This window comes from Alligator mississippiensis, chromosome 10, assembly GCF_030867095.1.
Source record: "Alligator mississippiensis isolate rAllMis1 chromosome 10, rAllMis1, whole genome shotgun sequence".
Lineage (NCBI taxonomy): Eukaryota > Metazoa > Chordata > Crocodylia > Alligatoridae > Alligator > Alligator mississippiensis.
The window spans coordinates 45,506,227-45,522,955 of NC_081833.1; the positions used below are offsets into that span (position 1 = coordinate 45,506,227).

The following is a 16,729-nucleotide window of genomic DNA, read 5'->3' on the forward strand; positions in this document are numbered from 1 at the left end:
CCTGGGGGTTACAAGAAATAATGGCCACAAGCTAGCAGAGAGCAGATTTAGACTGGACATTAGGAGGAACTTCTTCACAGTTAAGAGTGGCCAAAATCTGGAATGGGCTCCCAAGGGAGGTGGTGCTCTCCCCTACCCTGGGGGTCTTCAAGAGGAGGTTAGATAGGCATCTGGCTGGGGTCATTTGAACCCAACACACTTTCCTGCCTATGCAGGGGGTTGGACTCGATGATCTATTGAGGTCTCTTCCAGCCCTAACATCTATGAATCTATGAAAAAGTAACAGAAAACCGGAATGTCCTCTATGGTGGCCACCCTAACATGGAGCCACTGGAGCAGTGATTTCCAACTGGAGTATTGCAGAACCCAGGGGGACTTTGCAATCTTCTCCAGTGTGCTGTGGGGTGCCATGCAATGTTAGGCCCATTAAGGGTGCGAGTAGGATAAACTCAGAGAGCTCAGCTAGGAATCCGCACACAGCCTCAAAGACCAGCTGCCCTGCTGTGGGCTTTCTGAGCTCTTTGCCAGAAGGATGGACCGGGTGTATGTCACCAAACGCGGGGTGGGGGGGAAGCTAAGAGCTGGCATCTTCTAAGGAGGCTTGAGTCTCTGGAGGGCTGCGCTGAGAGGTGCCGCTCCAAGGCCTGGATCTAGCAGCGGGGGTTATGCGCGCTCCTGGACTGTCGGGCTCAGGGAGGGGCGCAGCTCCCCGCCCCAGGCAGAGGCGGTGGCAGAGCCGCCGCCTGGGCCAGGGGGAGGTCAGAGGCCCCGCCGCTCTGCCGCGGGCTCTGCCACCTGCTGTGTGTCCGCCCGAGGGCGAAGCGCCATCCTCCTATCAGCCCAGGCGCTGTCCCGGGGCCGAGCCCCCTCCTGGCAGCCCCGTGCCCAGCCTGGGGGCCGCCCCGGCGGGAGGTGGAGCCCGCGGCCGGGTTTCCCGGAGGAAGTGAGCGCACGGGGCTGGAATGCGGGGCCGGGCCGGGCCGGGCGGCTGCAGACGGCGCGGGGGGAGCCGCGATGCCGCACTTCACCGTGGTGCCGGTGGACGACAAGCGCCGCGTGGACTATGCGAGCCTGGAGGGGCTGAGCTGGGTGGACTACCGGGACCCGCCGGGCGCTGCCGACCCCTATGACACGGCCAGCTCGGACGGTGAGTCCAGTGCCGTCCCGCTCCCCTCCCTCCGCGCCCGCCCAGGCATCCCGGGACCCGCGACCGCCCTTTGTGTCGCCCCTGGGGAAAGCGGCTCTCGGCTTCCCGACCGAGCGCGGCGGCACCGCGTGGAGCGGGCACCCTGCCCCTGCCCCTGCGCTCGTGCCGGGCGGGCGCGGGCTGCGAGCCGGGCTGAGGCGGCCCCGGCACGGCTGGGCGCTGCGGCGAGCCGAGAGGAGCCCGAGCGGCGGAGGCGCGCCGGGACTGGGCAGTTCACTCGGCTCCTGCCCGTGTCCTGCCGAGCCGAGCCGAGCCGAGCCGAGCGAAGCTGAATCCTCCGAGTTTTGGAAGGCAGCCGGCGGGCTCCAGGCGACAGCTTTTATTAGACCAGCTAGAGAGTTGAAAAAAAAAAATCTCTGTGCAAGCTTTCCGCCGCAGGCATCGGATAATGCAAAGATTGTAAACTTTCTCCCAAGTAGAAAATTCGTGTTCATAAGTTTCTACCTGGGAGAAAGTTTACAATCTTTGTATGCTCCAATGCCTGCGAAAGGGTGAATGTGCCCGAAAGCTTGCAAAGAAAAAAAATGCTGTTTGCAACTCTCTAGTTGGCCTAATAAATAAAAGATATTGCCTCTAGCTAGCACACCGGCTGCTTGTATACTTAGACCAACGCAGCTTACAACCTTTATCCCTGAGTTTTGAAATGCTCCTTTCTGCTGTTGGCAAGCTTGAGGCCTGCAAAATGCCTGCTACTGGGAGGTTGGTGCTTTGAAAAAATCTTGCCTAAGGGCTGTTGTTCTTAGTCCTAGTCTTTAAAGGAGTGGTATGATGAGAGATCAAGACAGATGACACATGCATTTCTGGTCATAGTGGTTTTTCTTTGTTCTGTGTCTGTTTGCAGACACAAGGCAGATGTGATGTCTAAGTTCTTCATGCTCACTCACTTTGACAACACATTTGTCTTGGCTGATCTGAGTCGCACTTTTTAATTGAGAAAAAAGTCATTTTAGTAACAGTTCTTCTGATGGCCCTACAGCTGAAACAAAACCAAAGAGAAACCTAGACAATGTCTAATATCTGAATCACTTGTTGATAGTTTGAGTTAGGCTTCAAAACACAGTGAAGTGGCATGTATTGGTTGTTCCTGGATGTGGCAGGATGTTGTGATTTGTGAACGCAAGCTGTTTTTAAAAATGTGACAACTGATAAGAGGTTTGTGCAAATATTTGAAGTGCTCTCTTAATTAAATAAACTCATGATAGTGAAACAACACTAAGCAATATAATCATAGGTTGCTGTTTGATTTTTTTTTTTTTTCCTCACTGAGTTCTTATGCTTTTGGTCTGCAGTCCTGACAGCTATGTTTTATATAAAATCTGTGCTTAAACAATTTAGCCAATACTTTACTAAATCATTTTAGCATTGTACATGAGTTGTTTTTACATTTCTTTTATGAATATCTGCTTCTTGGTAGGTTTTAACGTATTTAATGTAAAAGGATCATGTGGGGAGAAAAACTTTTTTAATGGAGACGACTGTTCAGCTGGTGACACGTGTCAGTGCTCAGCCTCCGGGTGTTCTACTGTGAATTTTAATTAAAAAGTAGCATTTCAAGTGATCAATGCCAGAGATTCATGAAGAAGAGTAGTTCAGGAATAAAGTCGGCATTCCAGGATTATTCTGAAATAGTTGTAGCTGTAAGTGTTGTATTTTCTTTCCCTGCTACAGCTGTGCTGGTCAAGTTTTGCTTCTAAACAACTCGTTTATTGTGTCAGTTCAGCCCTCAGGAGAAAAATCTTTTCACAAGCATAGTAGGGGTATCTTCTTTCAAAAACTTTTCATGATACAAGAAGAATTTACATAATTTTAGGCTTTATAAGACAATGTTAATGAGCCATTCTTGCCCACAGGATTAAGCTTTTAAGAACTGGACATATCTCACCACGAGGCCTTCGAGGGGTGGCTTCTAAATAGGAACGCTGCCCTCTTGAAAGGCCATTGCAACCATTCTCGGTCCTTGACCCTCACTGTAAGGGGGAAAGCATAATATAGTAGTTGGGATGGAAGCGTAATTTGCAAAATCTGGGTTCAATACTGGGTTCAGCTAGAGGCTTCCTGTTTAATCATGGCTGAATTACTCTATACCTCAGTATCTCATTTGCAAAACTTCTTCTCTTCCTTCAGTCCTTCATCCAGTTCTCTACTGGATTTTAATTTTTAGTTTCTCTTGCTCAGTGGCTGGCTCAGTGTGGGGCAGCATCTAGTTGATAAATTATTGCAGTCCTGAAAAGGTCTTTTGGATTGAAGAAAGGGTAAGTGCTGTTTAAAGCTTATCCTTCCGCATACCACAAGCTTAAGTAACTGGCCCCTAATGGCTGTTAGCACTTTAGGATTCGAGGTTGAAGAGGCGTGCTCTAATATGAGCCGGTGTATGGTGGCTAGTATATAAAATGTAGAAAATAGATCTTTTGTTTTAATCTGATTTAGGAGGTTGAAGTAAAAATTGTAGGAAAGTTCAGGTCCTAACTTCTTCCCATGATGGACCAACCCATCAGTTTCTGATCCCTTTTGTGCAGGGATTAGGAAAGATCACTGGTACTGCTATAAATTACTGTAATTTGACCATCCTGGGTAGGAGTGCATGTGGCCTAGTTTTTGTCCTATTAAACTACCACTGAAGTCAATGAATGGGTTTATACCACAGATAGAAGGAGCACGTGACTTTCAAAGTAGCGGTGAAAGCAACATTGCTTTTAAAATAACCAACTCTCTCTCTTCCATGATATCATATAGCTGATGTGAGCTGGCCTTGTTTGTTTTTGCTACCTTTCAGACTGTAGCACAGAATTTTGTAGCCAACTGTATTGCTTTACTTTGAGGCTGACACAACTCTGGTAACTGAGTTGTGTTTTTTTGGTTGAGCTGTACCTTTCTTTACACTAATTATGCAGGTTGGTTCACAGGCGCATAAAGATGTATGGCTTTGCTACTCCTGATGACCCATAAACTCCTTTCCTGTGCACCCACAGCAGGCAGAAGGCTTCAAGAAAGGCAGGCTTTTCTTTTCCACCCTGGCAATTAAGGTCTGGGAAGTAAAGATCCACTTTTCTCACTGGTCTCCTGATAAGTTTCATGACTTCCTGATTGCTGAGAGCAGAGTGCTCAACCCCTGGCCTGTGGGCCAGGTGAGTTTGCCGAGCCATGTCATCCAGCATACAGGGGCCCCCACAGGTCTGAAAACTTGGCAGCAGGAGAGCAGTGGCAGCAATTGCTGCTCCCTTGCTGCCAAATTTCTGGATGTCTGGGGAGACCTGCAGGCCAGATAACAGATTGCTAGATTGGCAAGCAGGGGTGGCCCAAACCTGATCTGGTCACACAGGGGCTGGCTGGAGGCAGTATGGGCCCCAGGGAGATGCTGACCTGGGCCCTGATCTGGTGGAGCCAGGATGAGAGAGGCAGCAAGGGGCCCGACTAGGACTGAAGGAGGCAGTGTGGGCCTGATCTGGCAGTGTGGGGCTGAGGACTTGGGGCTCCAATCTAGCTGGCAGAGTGGGGATGAGGGAAGAGGTGCAGGGCCCAATCCTGGCACATGGGACTGGTCCCTGTGTCACTAACATGGCCCGCAACCACTGGCATGGAGGACCCTCAAGTCCTCTCGTCTCATTTCTGGTTCCTGATGCCTCTGTTACTGCAGGGGGCCAGAAGAAATCCCCAGTATTGAGGAAACCTCGAGTTTGGGGGAATTCAGAAAAGAGTGGGAAGCTCCTATTAAAGGCAGGCAGTGCCACATGGGTCTGTGGTGCCAGCTAGAAACCTGTGGTTCTGCAGGCTTGGAACTAGGGTTGCCAGCCCTCCAGGAATTGGATATAAATCTCCAGGAGACTGCTGAGAGTCACCCGGGAAATAACTGATAGGGCATTCATTAAAATAAATATTAAAGTTGAATCTGATTTATATAGTAGTCCAGCAGGTTTTTAAAATATAATAGTAATGTGCATTTGCCTTCCTGATCTAAAGGCATTAAGGTCCTTATATAATGTGATGAAACCTCCCGGCAGAGATTCAGAGAGAGTTGGCAGCCCTGCGTGGACCGCGGCGCAGGCAGAGGGCGCGCGGGCGACGCTCCAGGGGGTTCCATGGCAGTTGATGATTGTGTGTGTGCAAGAGCCTGGCAGTTGGTGGGATACTCGACACCAGATAAGGTAAACTTTTGTGAAGTTTCATATTCAAAATATGCAGTTTTAGCTTGTGATTCTAACCAACCCCCCCTGTGTTATATGGCCAACTTGTGAATATATGCAAGGGTTGCCTGACAAATGATCTGGCACTGTATCAGGTTGCTCCATGTGGTCCACTGATGCTACTGCCATTGCTACTGTGGTGAAACTGGATGCAGTTATTGTTGTGAATCTCACTGAGCGTGTTATTTTTGTAGCTTACTAGTGGAAGCCATATTTAAGGGCTTTGAAATAACTGAGTTATGGTATGATTCCTCAAATATAAGGTTTATCATAGCAGTACTAACTCAGATGGGCCCACTAGAATGATGATCAGGAAGATACTAGCTTCCAAGTTAAGACTATCCCCAGTACACTTATTTATTTCTTGTGCGGTAAGACAACTTCCTTCCGTTTCCAGAGGAACCTAATTTCTGTACATCCACCCCCTCCCCACACCTTTCTGGGTTTTTTTGTTTCATGGGAGTTTTTGTTCTTGAATATTTTTATTTTGTTTCATACTCGATCTCAAATGATATACTATCATCCAAAGTATTACAGAAACTAGACTGGCATAGAACTTCAGCATTAGTATTTCTTGACAATACTTTGTATAAAAACTGTATAAAAAGATATCCACAAAAGTCCTTTCCTCTGTTGCATATCCCCTGACTATAACATCACTCCAACACTACCACCTTGTATAAAAGCACAACTTAAGTAGCACATTTAAATAATTGCATATTTAATATTTTTAACCTCACAATTGGCATAAATGCTTACATGTAAATGAAACAAACCCCTGCTTGTTGAGCAGACACTATTTATTGTCACAGTTTATGACTAATTATGAAACTTTCTATTTGGAAAAAGTGATATCAAGATGCAAGTTCTAGTTGTGGGTCAGCAGAAGATGCCATATGTGCATTTCCTATTCATTCTTGAAATAAAATTTGTAACTCTTCCCCCCCCCCACCTGCTACACCTGGTTGCCATCCCTGCCACCGCAGTACATGCCTGAACAGCACCCCCCATGTACTGTGTGCACTTGTGGCTCCCACTTTAGCTCCTCAGCTGGCAGCTCACCCATGCCATATGTTGCTCCACCCTGCCCCTTGGCCACAGACAGTCAGTGAAGCCAGGTGGGGGGAGGGAGAGCCCAGAGCCCCAGCTGTTTTGCTGCAGGAACTTTGGAGGGGGTGGGGGGAGGAAGGGTGGCCAGGTGGGAGTCCAGGGGCTGCAATTTAACCTCCTGTTGGTCTCATGCAGCCTGTGGGACATCAGTTGGACAGCCCTGATTTAAATTAAAGAGAGTGGCCTGCCTGATCAAAAAATTATTGATTTCCTAAGTTTCAGTCTTCAGAATTATTATTTTTATTCATTTTTAGAAGACTGGGTTGTTTACTTCACTCATGTGTTTGGTCTCTGCCAACTCAAGTGTGACAATCTATTAAAGGTGCACTGATACATTGGTCCATATTGTATTGGCAGTGATAAAAGGAAAATAGACATTATCAGCAGTCACCTTTTTTTGGCTGATGTGGCCAATAATATTGTGATAAATGCAATAAGCATGCATGCAGCCACTGCGTGCACCCCAGGGCAAGGCATAGGGGACATGTGCCCCCCTGGATCTGTGCATGGGGTGCAGGCGGGCTACCTGATGCAGGCTCAGGGCTGGGGCTGTGCTGGCCTCTTCCCAGGAGGGGGTTGGGCGAGAAATATACTCATGGTGGGTGGTGGCAGTGCTGGGAGGGGTGCTACGGTGAATTTTGGGGTGGCCTCCCACATAGCCCCACCTCTCAGTGCCACCGCTGCTACCTGCGCTGCCCCCACCTGCCCTGAGTGCAGCCCCAGCCCAGCCCCCCTGCCAGGAAGAGGCTGGCGCAGCCCCAGGCCCTGAGCCTGCAGCAGCAGCCTGACTTGCCCCACGCACAAGAGGGCATGTGCCCCCCATACCTCCCATGGGGGGCGTGCAGTGCAGGAAGCTGCTCCCCCCCCCCCCACTGGACGAGTCACCCACAGCTCTGCCCTGTACCCTGCGCCAGTTGTGCAGTCCCTGTCTTAGCCCCACTTCTTCCTTCATTAGGGGAGCCGCAATTTGCCCCACCCCCCCATGCCTCTTCTGCCCAACAGGCTTATCAGCTGGAACCTGCTCTCCAAGCTGCTGGGCTGTATATTAGCAATCAGATCAGTATTGGCCAATATTGCTGGTCAATAATCAGCCATTGGTATCTACCCCAAAAAATCTTTTATCAGTGCACCCCTACAACCCATGTGTCCTGTGCGAAGCTATTTATCACCCAGTGACATTTTTTGTGAAATTGAAACACTAATAAGCCTGGTATCACTGACCTAGTTTGGGCAGCTGCTACCCTTGGTTTTACCAGTCCTTGTTTATGCTTACAAGCTAGTTCTATAATAGCTTTCATTGCATTTGTGAAACTTGCTTGAATGGGGTTCCAACCCGTTATGAATCTGTGCCTCCAGAGAGGACAGGCTGGCAAGCATGCTTACAAACTGTATTTGTCCATGTGGGCTTTTGCACAAATGCTGATCTAAAGGCATTTTTACTTAATCTACTACCTTGGGGGAAAAGACTGAATCACTGATGAGAAATACTTGCTTTTAATTGCCTAATAAGTTATTAGAGTTATTAATAACATTTAATAAATAATTAATTTGGACCATGACAAACTGCTTATCTGTAATGTCATCTGAGGTATGTCTATACAGCACAATAGTTCTGTATAGCGATAACTGAGCCAGCTCTGCATGAGCTAGTTTGGATGCTGGAAGCAGTTTACCTTCAGAGCAGAGACAGATAAACTTCTATCAGCACAGTTATCCTCAGAATTCTTTGTATTGCTTTAAAAATATAGACTTAAACCAGACAACATGAAGTTGCAAATGACTGTACGCAGCAGCTATACAATAAAACACAGAGAAAAGTAATTTTAGAATGAGAAGTACAATAGTTTTCCTAAATTTCCTTCTTTGTTATTGGAAATAACCAACAATCTGTGATTTTTTATTTTTTTTTACTATTGTTATGTGATAAATGATTTGGGGTTTGCACCTTGCCCAATTTATCTAGTGTTTCAAAAATAAAGTCTTAGCTGTGTCAATGTCACTTTAATCCACTACTTCAGTTTTCCTATTGTAAAGTGCTATCGGAGTTCATGATAATATTAGTTGTTCAAACTAGGGATTAAAGAAGTTGAGGTATATTCAGCATGATGCTCTGATATGTCAACCCCATTAAGCTTTGGATGCGATATATACATATCAATAACAAATCTCACTTGGGCTATGTATTGGAGTGGTGAACGTCTTGCAGATACCTAAGATAATGAGTGCTTGTGCACATCCATCAGAATATACTGCCTGCCATTAGAAAGGGAGTGCCAAAGTTTGGGTTGTATCTCACTGATCTGAAAATCTGCTCTATCTTTCTGAAATCATGTTTTGTTCCAGTTTATGCAGCAGGTTATTAATGTAGCACTGCTAGCAGTGATCACACTCCAGAATACCCTTTTCAGTATGCAAGTATGTAGAGATAAGCAGAGTTACTTTGCAGGTGAAAAAAGATTGATTGTGATATGTGAAAAATGGAAAGCAGAGATAATTTGGTTATGTTTAACTTCTGGGTATAATGGAGGTGAAGGTCTGTTTATTCTTCCTATAGTTCAGACAACCTGAAAGCAAGGCACTTCCCTCAGGTTCATTGAAACAGAAGTTGAAATGGAACAACGCTGTTTTGCACAGCCCTAATAAACACCTGCAAGTAGTTTTAAGCACACTTTAGGTGGCTCAAAATTATGCCACCCCAGGACAGGTTTATCTCTGATCTGTGTTAACCAGCTTGTGTTCCATCAATGTGTGACCACTCCCCACAGATGGGCTGCCCAAATTGCAGTCTTCCACCATCCCAGGATGCAGTGTTTCCTCCCCCACCCTCCTGTTCTGTGTGAATACACTTTCTACCCTCTGAACTATACTGCCCTGGGGATGGTTCTGGTACCAAGCCAACTCCCTGTCTCCACCCCCAGGGGAGCAACCCTGTGCAAATAGCCTGCAGAGCACATGCCAGCTAGCCTGGTTGCAGGACATGGATGGGCCGGGGCAGGGGGTGGGGGGGAGTTGGGGTGGGGGGAACAAGGTTGGGGGTTGGATCGGGTCCCCATGAGCCGGGGCTTCCTTCCTGGGGCAGGGGCAGCATGTCCTTCAAAAGTGCCTTCTGTTACTGCTCCCACCTCCCAGCACCCCTGGGAAACATGACCAGCACCCTCCACACCCTGATCTCAGATCACAATTTAGTAAAACACGAGATCTTCTTTAATTTACTTCCTCTATTTCTTTTTCTTTTTCCATTTTTTTTTTTAACTTTTTATTTTAGCCTTCACAGGCCGACTTTCTTTGTTTCACCACCCTTCCCCCACCTCATTTCCTTTCCACCTCCCATTTTATTACCCTGGCTTCATGTTCCCACTCCAACCTCTCCTAACCCATTTCTCACATATGTGCACGTAGAGCAAGGATAGAAGTCTGTCCTGCCTCACCAGGCCTGTAGTGGAAACTTAGAGCTATAGCCCCTGCTCACCAGCTGTCTAGTGGTAAGTTATAACTGTGCAGGTGGAGGGACTCTCAGAGAAAGTTTTTAGCTTTGAGGTGCTTAGACCAGTGGTTCCCAAACTTTGACAGATTGTGCATCACCAATTAAAAATGTTACAACCTGAAGTAAAACCAGTAAATTTTTGTCATATAAATTTATTACAATAAATCTGGTCACACATACCACTGATGGGTGGTCTGCTTACCACTAGTGGTACCCGTACCACAGATTGGGAACCACTGACTTAGATAGAAGTGATAATTTTCACCTGATCTGGCCACAGAAAGTGGTCTGTAGCTGTGACCAAACACATGTGTACGGCTGCAGACTAATTAAAAAATAGCTATTCGGCAAAAATTGGAGTCCTTGTTGCATGAGAGGTCAGATGAAGGTGTTTCAAAACAGAGTGTCTTCTGTAACTCATGTCTGCACTGAAGGTGCAAGTGCTCCAACTTGAGCTAGCACTAACACTGATCAACATTTGAGCAGCTCAAAGTGCAAGGTGTAACAAGGCTCCTCTGTGGGTACCCAATTTCATTGTTTCTCCTGAAGACTTGCTGTTTTTTAGGCTTTTTCCATGGACTGCAGTTTGTGTGTGATATATTTGTTTGCTTGTTTTAACCTTAAGTTCATTTGTAGGCGTTTTTTACACATTTTACCCCTCCCCCCACACCACCTTTCTGTGGAGAAGTATGTAAGGGCTGTGTGGTGGTTGCATTCGTCATGCACTGAAGGAATCCTGGTGCCAGGTGATGATCAGCAGTGGACTCCTTAGCTAAAGTTAGAAGCTGTCTTTTTGTGCATCATCTGGAATTTAGGGAATTTGAAAGAGTTTTCTGAAGGATTTTTCTGATGTGTTGCTGCTTATTAAAATCTGTCTCCCTACATCTATGTGGTGATAAAAAAAACCAACATCCCAAGGTTAATTTTTATGCCTGAGGGAATGCTTGTGATTAGAAGCCTTAGAATAGGTGAAAAGGAAAGGATTTCCTATTTATTTTTATCCACAAATGATTATTTCTACCATTTTTTTTTAATAACCATTTCAAATGTGAACTGAGGGAAGTTCTTTATAGGATGACGCCAAGGGACAACTAGGTACATCAGAAGGATAATTTTTAAGGAACCCATCCCAGTACTGGTGTAACAAACTTGATTTTTTTTCTACAGAAATCTTTGCTTCATATAACATTTGCTTTATGTTCTCATTTTTGTGGTTTAATTTTATTCCCCTTTCCAGCCAGGCTACCCATGCTTGACCCCAGTAAAGTAAGCAGTGGCACACTTTCTTTTTTCCCACCCCAAACAAAAAAGTTGCATGAGTTCTCTTCGATGATCAAGTTTTGCTTAAACTTGGCTTCAGCAATAAAGCCCCATGCTAAGCAGAGATTAAGACACTTGGCAGTCTTATTGGCTAGCAGATGAAGCCAGGCATAAATACCATTCACTGAAGTTTTTGTTTTAAAAAAACACAAATAAAACTTAGTGCTCCTTATTTTCTTTTTAAGTGAATGTAACAGAATGGGGGACACCCAGTGCCAGAGAGAGATAAAAGCTGTTCATGGTAAGTTCTCTTTTAGCAAACTCCAAGAGCAAGCTATAAATGTACATTAATTGTGAAAGTAATTTAACAAATCATTTTCAATTTAATATACAGATTTTTAAAAAATCTACTGAAGTGAATGCCACTACCAGTCTGTTGGTGCAATGTGTATGCATGTCTCTGGTTGTGCTTATCAATTGATTTGTGGGCTATGGAATATTTTATCTGGTTACATACTCTATATCTATTCCCTGATCTGTTTTAAAACAACGCTGGCTGAACTCGATGGGAGTGTTTCCATCGACTTTAATATGTTTTGTATTAGGTTCTTCTTAGGGAAAGAATTAGGTTGTTTGTTTGTTTGTTAAAGTACTGGGAACAGATTTATGTTTCCTGTGTCTCAGATTCATTGCATTTTTGTGCTCTTTGATTTGGCAAGCAAAATCTTTATTTCTAACTATCAGTTTTTAACAGAGAAATGTTTCAGTGGAGTTCAATGCTAGTGACTTTATAACATCCATTTTCCCTTTTGGTCTTTCTTATGATAAGGGATCCTGTTTTTCTGTGATAAAAAATTGCAAATTCTCTGATTAAAAATCCTAAAATCCATGGTTAAAATTAAATGCCCCCCACAGCCCTGCTGGAGGGGGCCCCCAGCTGTCAGGTTATGGGGCCAGGGACCCAGGTCCGCAGCCCCCTGCCCCAGTGGAAAGCAGCGGCTGCTACAGCAGGAGCATGAGCTGCCTCCCCCCCCCCCCCGTTGCCTGTCTGCTGCAGGTTTGCGCAGGGCTGGCTCCCAGTGGCAGAATACACTCCTGGGGAGTAGGAGGGACCTGTGCTCCCCCCAGATCTGTGTGCGGGGTGGGGGCAGGGCTAGTGTGCACTGCCCCCATGCATGCAGAAGAAGTATGGCCAGGGCAGCACAGAGCTTGCAGTGGCATGAAGCTTTTATGCATGGCCCCGCTGTGTCCTGCCATGCCAGTTGCACACTCTGCACTCCAGAGGGCCTAGGGGAGGGTAGCAGGCTGGGGAGCAATGTTTTTGACCTAGGGTTTGCAGTTGGCCGGGCACTCTGGCTGGGGCAGGGAGGGTTTGCAGTGTCCCCGCTCCTGGCTGGAGTGCCTGGCAGGCTGCAAACTCCCCCAGCCCAGCCAGAGAGTGCCCAAGCTGGCTGGGGGCTAAGGGACCCAGGAGGTTTGCAGTTGGCCAGGCATTCTGGCCGGGAGGGGGTTTGCAGCCTGCACGCTGTTGGACAGAGTGCCCGACCAGCTGCAAACCTCTCTGCTCCCTCGGCCCCTGGCTAGCTTCCCCCCTCAGCCCTGCCCCACAACCCCCAAGCTCCACTTATCTCCAGCAAGAAGAGTGAACCTGAAGCAGCCTCTGGTAAGTGTGAGTGTTGGGACCCGCTCTTCCCCCTCTCCCTTCCCATTAGGGCAGGGTGGAGGGTTTCCTGCTCTTTTGCAAACAGCTCTTATAGGCTGGAACTCTGCCAGCCTGCAGAGCTCTTTGCAAAAGTGGGAAATCCGGTGGTTTCTCTTCTAAAAGGGAAAATCTATGTTTTCTCTGATAAAAAATGAGAAATCTGTGTTTTTTTTCTGTTTTTCTGTGGGAAATGGAAAACCAAGATCCCTGCTTATGACAGATTAATGAAAGCTGTCAGTGCTGTGATTTCATTGCAGTTCCTTCCCTTTTGAGGATAGCAAAATACTTCCTCAGATATGTATAGACAGCTGTGTGTATTTAGTTTTGGGTGCTGTGGTAGATACTGATTTAGTGAATGACAGGCAAACCATCAGTCAAGTCACAACTTCTGCAAGAACAGAACTCCGTACTTTTTTAAGCAGGCATTGAAAAAGAAGTACTTAAATATAGTATTCTAAATCTTTGAACTCAGTCAAACACTTGAATATCTTTTCCTGGTATGTTGTGCTATGTCATGCTGAGTGTAGCGTCAGAGAAGAATTGAATTGAATGTTCTGATTTTCAATGTGCCAGGTTTATTCAGTGAAATAATGTACCTTTTGCAAACATTTTCATTATACATCTCTTAGTGTATCAACCCTTTTTAAGTAAGTCAGAAGCAAAAAATGCCTTGACTGTTTTAAATCTGGTATGTGTTTGATGATTTATACACAGTCTGCATCTGCTTTTGTTCTCAGTTTAAAATTTTGTTAGGGAAACTTCTCTAAGATGATGTTCCTATGACTGATTCCAGTAAACCGAGTACATTGCCAGTAAACAGAGCCATCAACATTTTCTTACTGATGTTGGCTTCCTTGTCAACTAGCATTTTCATAATATGGATATTTTAGGCTGCTCCTGAGGATTCTAGATTTGGCTTTCCTCTTGAAATCTTTTAGCCTTCTAGGAGCTGAAATAGCAACCTTTAATTATCTTGCAAATGCTGTGTTGGCTGTATGATGGAATCAAAAATCTTTTTGTATGTAAAATGGCAGCTCTTCAGCGAGACTTGTTGCACAAAATATATAATAACTAAAGGAATGTTTGACAATTGTGTGAATTTCTAGCCTCTAGCCCAAGCGTAAAATGCAATGTTTTTTGCATACTTAAGAAATCTTTATGTTTGCTTAACTTTCTGCATCAAAATTAATCCTTGTTATGGTAATAAGTCACAAAAGAGCAACAGCAGGAGCAACCAAAGCTACAGTTTCTCAGAGATGGGTAGCTGTTTAACATCCAAGTGATAAACTTTACTTTTGTTAGGCAGCTGTTGTTTGCAGTAGTATCTCAGATATAAGTACTGTTTTCAATTTCTTAATATAAGTGTTGGGTAATCACAGTATATGTTTGTAGGCCCTGATAAACTGGTGTCTTGAGAGTCGATGCCATGAGGAAGAATTCTTCTACCCTGTGTAAATAACCGGCAGTGGTAACTCGGTTCTCACCTGCCACGACTTGATGGAGTTATAATTTTAGGGAGGTGTTTCTCTGTGCTCAGTTAATTGTACTGGTCTCGGACTTGTTCCATTGGGGCTCCAACCTTCCCTTAAGCCCCAGCCATTCTCCAGCCAGATGTCAGTATATGATGGACAATTGTTCTATCTTTGGGAGTATTCCTGTTTAGCTTCTGTTATTCAATTCTAGTTTCTCTTCTAGTTTCCACTATGGACTAAACAACCACTGCCCTTCCAGTGGAGGGTCTCTGCATCTGAAGCTTGTAATGTGGAATGATGCCTCAAAGCAGCTGGCTTCAGATAAGCCTTTACTTCCACTAGAGTCAGAACATAGCATTCCTTCCATGCTTTTCCTCTCTTTTTTTGATGCTATCCAAGTTTCCTTGGGTCAGGGCTTGACTTGACTTAGTGCCCTCCACTTTATAGGCAGAATTACTTAAGTAAGTTAGCAAAAGAATGAAAATCAAACTGCAGCTAAGCGATTCCCTGCCTTTGCTATCATCTAATCAGGTTGGTCAGCACTAAGACCCTTCTTTCATTCCCTCTTTTCAGCTTTGGCATTCCACCGGTGCCATTTCATCAAAACACAGTTTATGCGTCAAAAGAAAGGAATCAAGAAAAAGGAATCTGCCCCTCATTCTTGAGGCTTACAGCCTATGCAGCTTGGTCCTGGCTCTGTTTCCTCAGTTGGCAAAAGCCTCTGAGCACCCTCTTGTGGTTTTGAGCTCTGAGCTCTAAGATTGCAATCTGGTCTTCTCCCTATTCCCAGGGTATCTCAGTATCATTCAGGGAGAAGCAGATGTGCATGCTGACTCAAAGTATGTTATCTTGCATTTTCTTGTTCCCTCTCCCTCAGACTCTTCCTCCTTAGATCGGGTGCTTCTAAAAGTAGCCAATGGAATTGTTTTTGAGCTATCGTGTGGCAGAGGTTTAACTTTTGCTACCATGACCCGTATCTGAAACCTGGAAACAAAAACCAATCTCTTCCTACCACTTATGTATGTGCCTTCCCTGTTACTGTATGCATCTTTCCTGAGTGACTGGTGCCTGGATCAGTGCTGTAAATCTACTTTTATTGAAGTATTTGTCACTGTTGAGAACAGTTAGGCTGAGTTTATGATAGACGTACACTGATATACTGGTTGCATATTACATCGGCACCAATAAAAGGAAAATTAATATTATTGGCTATTGGCTTTTTTTTGGCCACTGTAGCCAATAATGTCACTGATAAATACAATATGCCTTCTGGTCAGTGTTGCCATTAGGATTCTTTTTGCCAGAGTCCTCCGAGGATTGACATGGCAACTCGTTCGATGTGGTATCAAGTGAACTTTAACAGCAATCCCTGTGCTTTATTACAAGTTTTCTCCCTGTAATACAACCTGGCAAGTGGTTTCTTCAGATGTTACAACATCAACTTTTGGTGGTACTAGCCTCAGATCTTCTGCTGGGTATATGGGATGTTAGTTTTTGGATTCCTCGTTGTTTGAACAAGAATTCCAAGGTTGCTCCTGTCTCTCCAGGGTGGCAACACAAAACACACACACTCTCTTTGTTTGTCTACTACTTTTGTAACTTTCTGCCCTTAAATTGTGAAGTCTCCTGGCTCTGTGCCAAGCATTCCTTATATGGTGCACCAATCCCCTGGCACTGTGCCAGCCACATTCCTTATGGGGAAACTGTTGTGCTTTGCTCACCTAGTGCCCAGTCAGAGCACTCGCATCTCCCAGAGCCACAGAACGCGCCACATGTTCCTTGCCTGCCTGGTAGCGGGTTGGGGTGGCGAGTTGTGCCTCCTGCTGCCGGGTGGGCAGGGGGTGCACAGCCAGTGTGCAGCACCCAGGGGAAAGGCAGCAGAGCGGAGAGCCCCAAGTCCATAATGGGCAGCCCGCATCTGCCCTTGCCTCGCTTGGCTCTGCTCTGGTTAAAAGCATCTTCACATTTAAAAATGATGGTGGTAGCATTTGAATGGAAGCTTATTTGATATGCTTTAGTTCAAGTGACACTGCTGCCATTTTTAAATGCCAGGATGCTAATCCCCCAGGTGAGCCGCCCATGGCTCTGTCCTGCAGCCGGCCCCGGGTCCCATTCATCACTGTGGCCTGGCAGCGCCCCCTACCCCACTCCCTCCCTCACCGTGAGGCCCTCAATCTGCCCCCCATACCGCTTCGCCTCCACAGACTTACCTGCAGGGAGCTGCTCTCCATGCTGCCCAGCTGTGCTCCTCTAAACTGGTTATCAAATCAGTAACAGCCAAATGGCTGTTTAATAATCGGTATTGGCATTGGC

General features: G+C 45.9%; 1 protein-coding gene across 1 annotated transcript in view; it reads left to right on the plus strand.

Annotated features, from left to right (window-relative positions):
- The first annotated feature begins 939 nt into the window (after positions 1–939).
- The window catches only part of SLC12A4 (solute carrier family 12 member 4), a 103,555-nt gene continuing 87,765 nt past the window's right edge, over positions 940–16,729 (plus strand). The window contains exon 1 of the mRNA XM_006269310.4: positions 940–1,147. Within this exon, the coding sequence (XP_006269372.1) occupies positions 1,015–1,147 (133 nt within the window). The 5' untranslated portion in view covers positions 940–1,014. The remainder of the gene's footprint in view (positions 1,148–16,729) is intronic.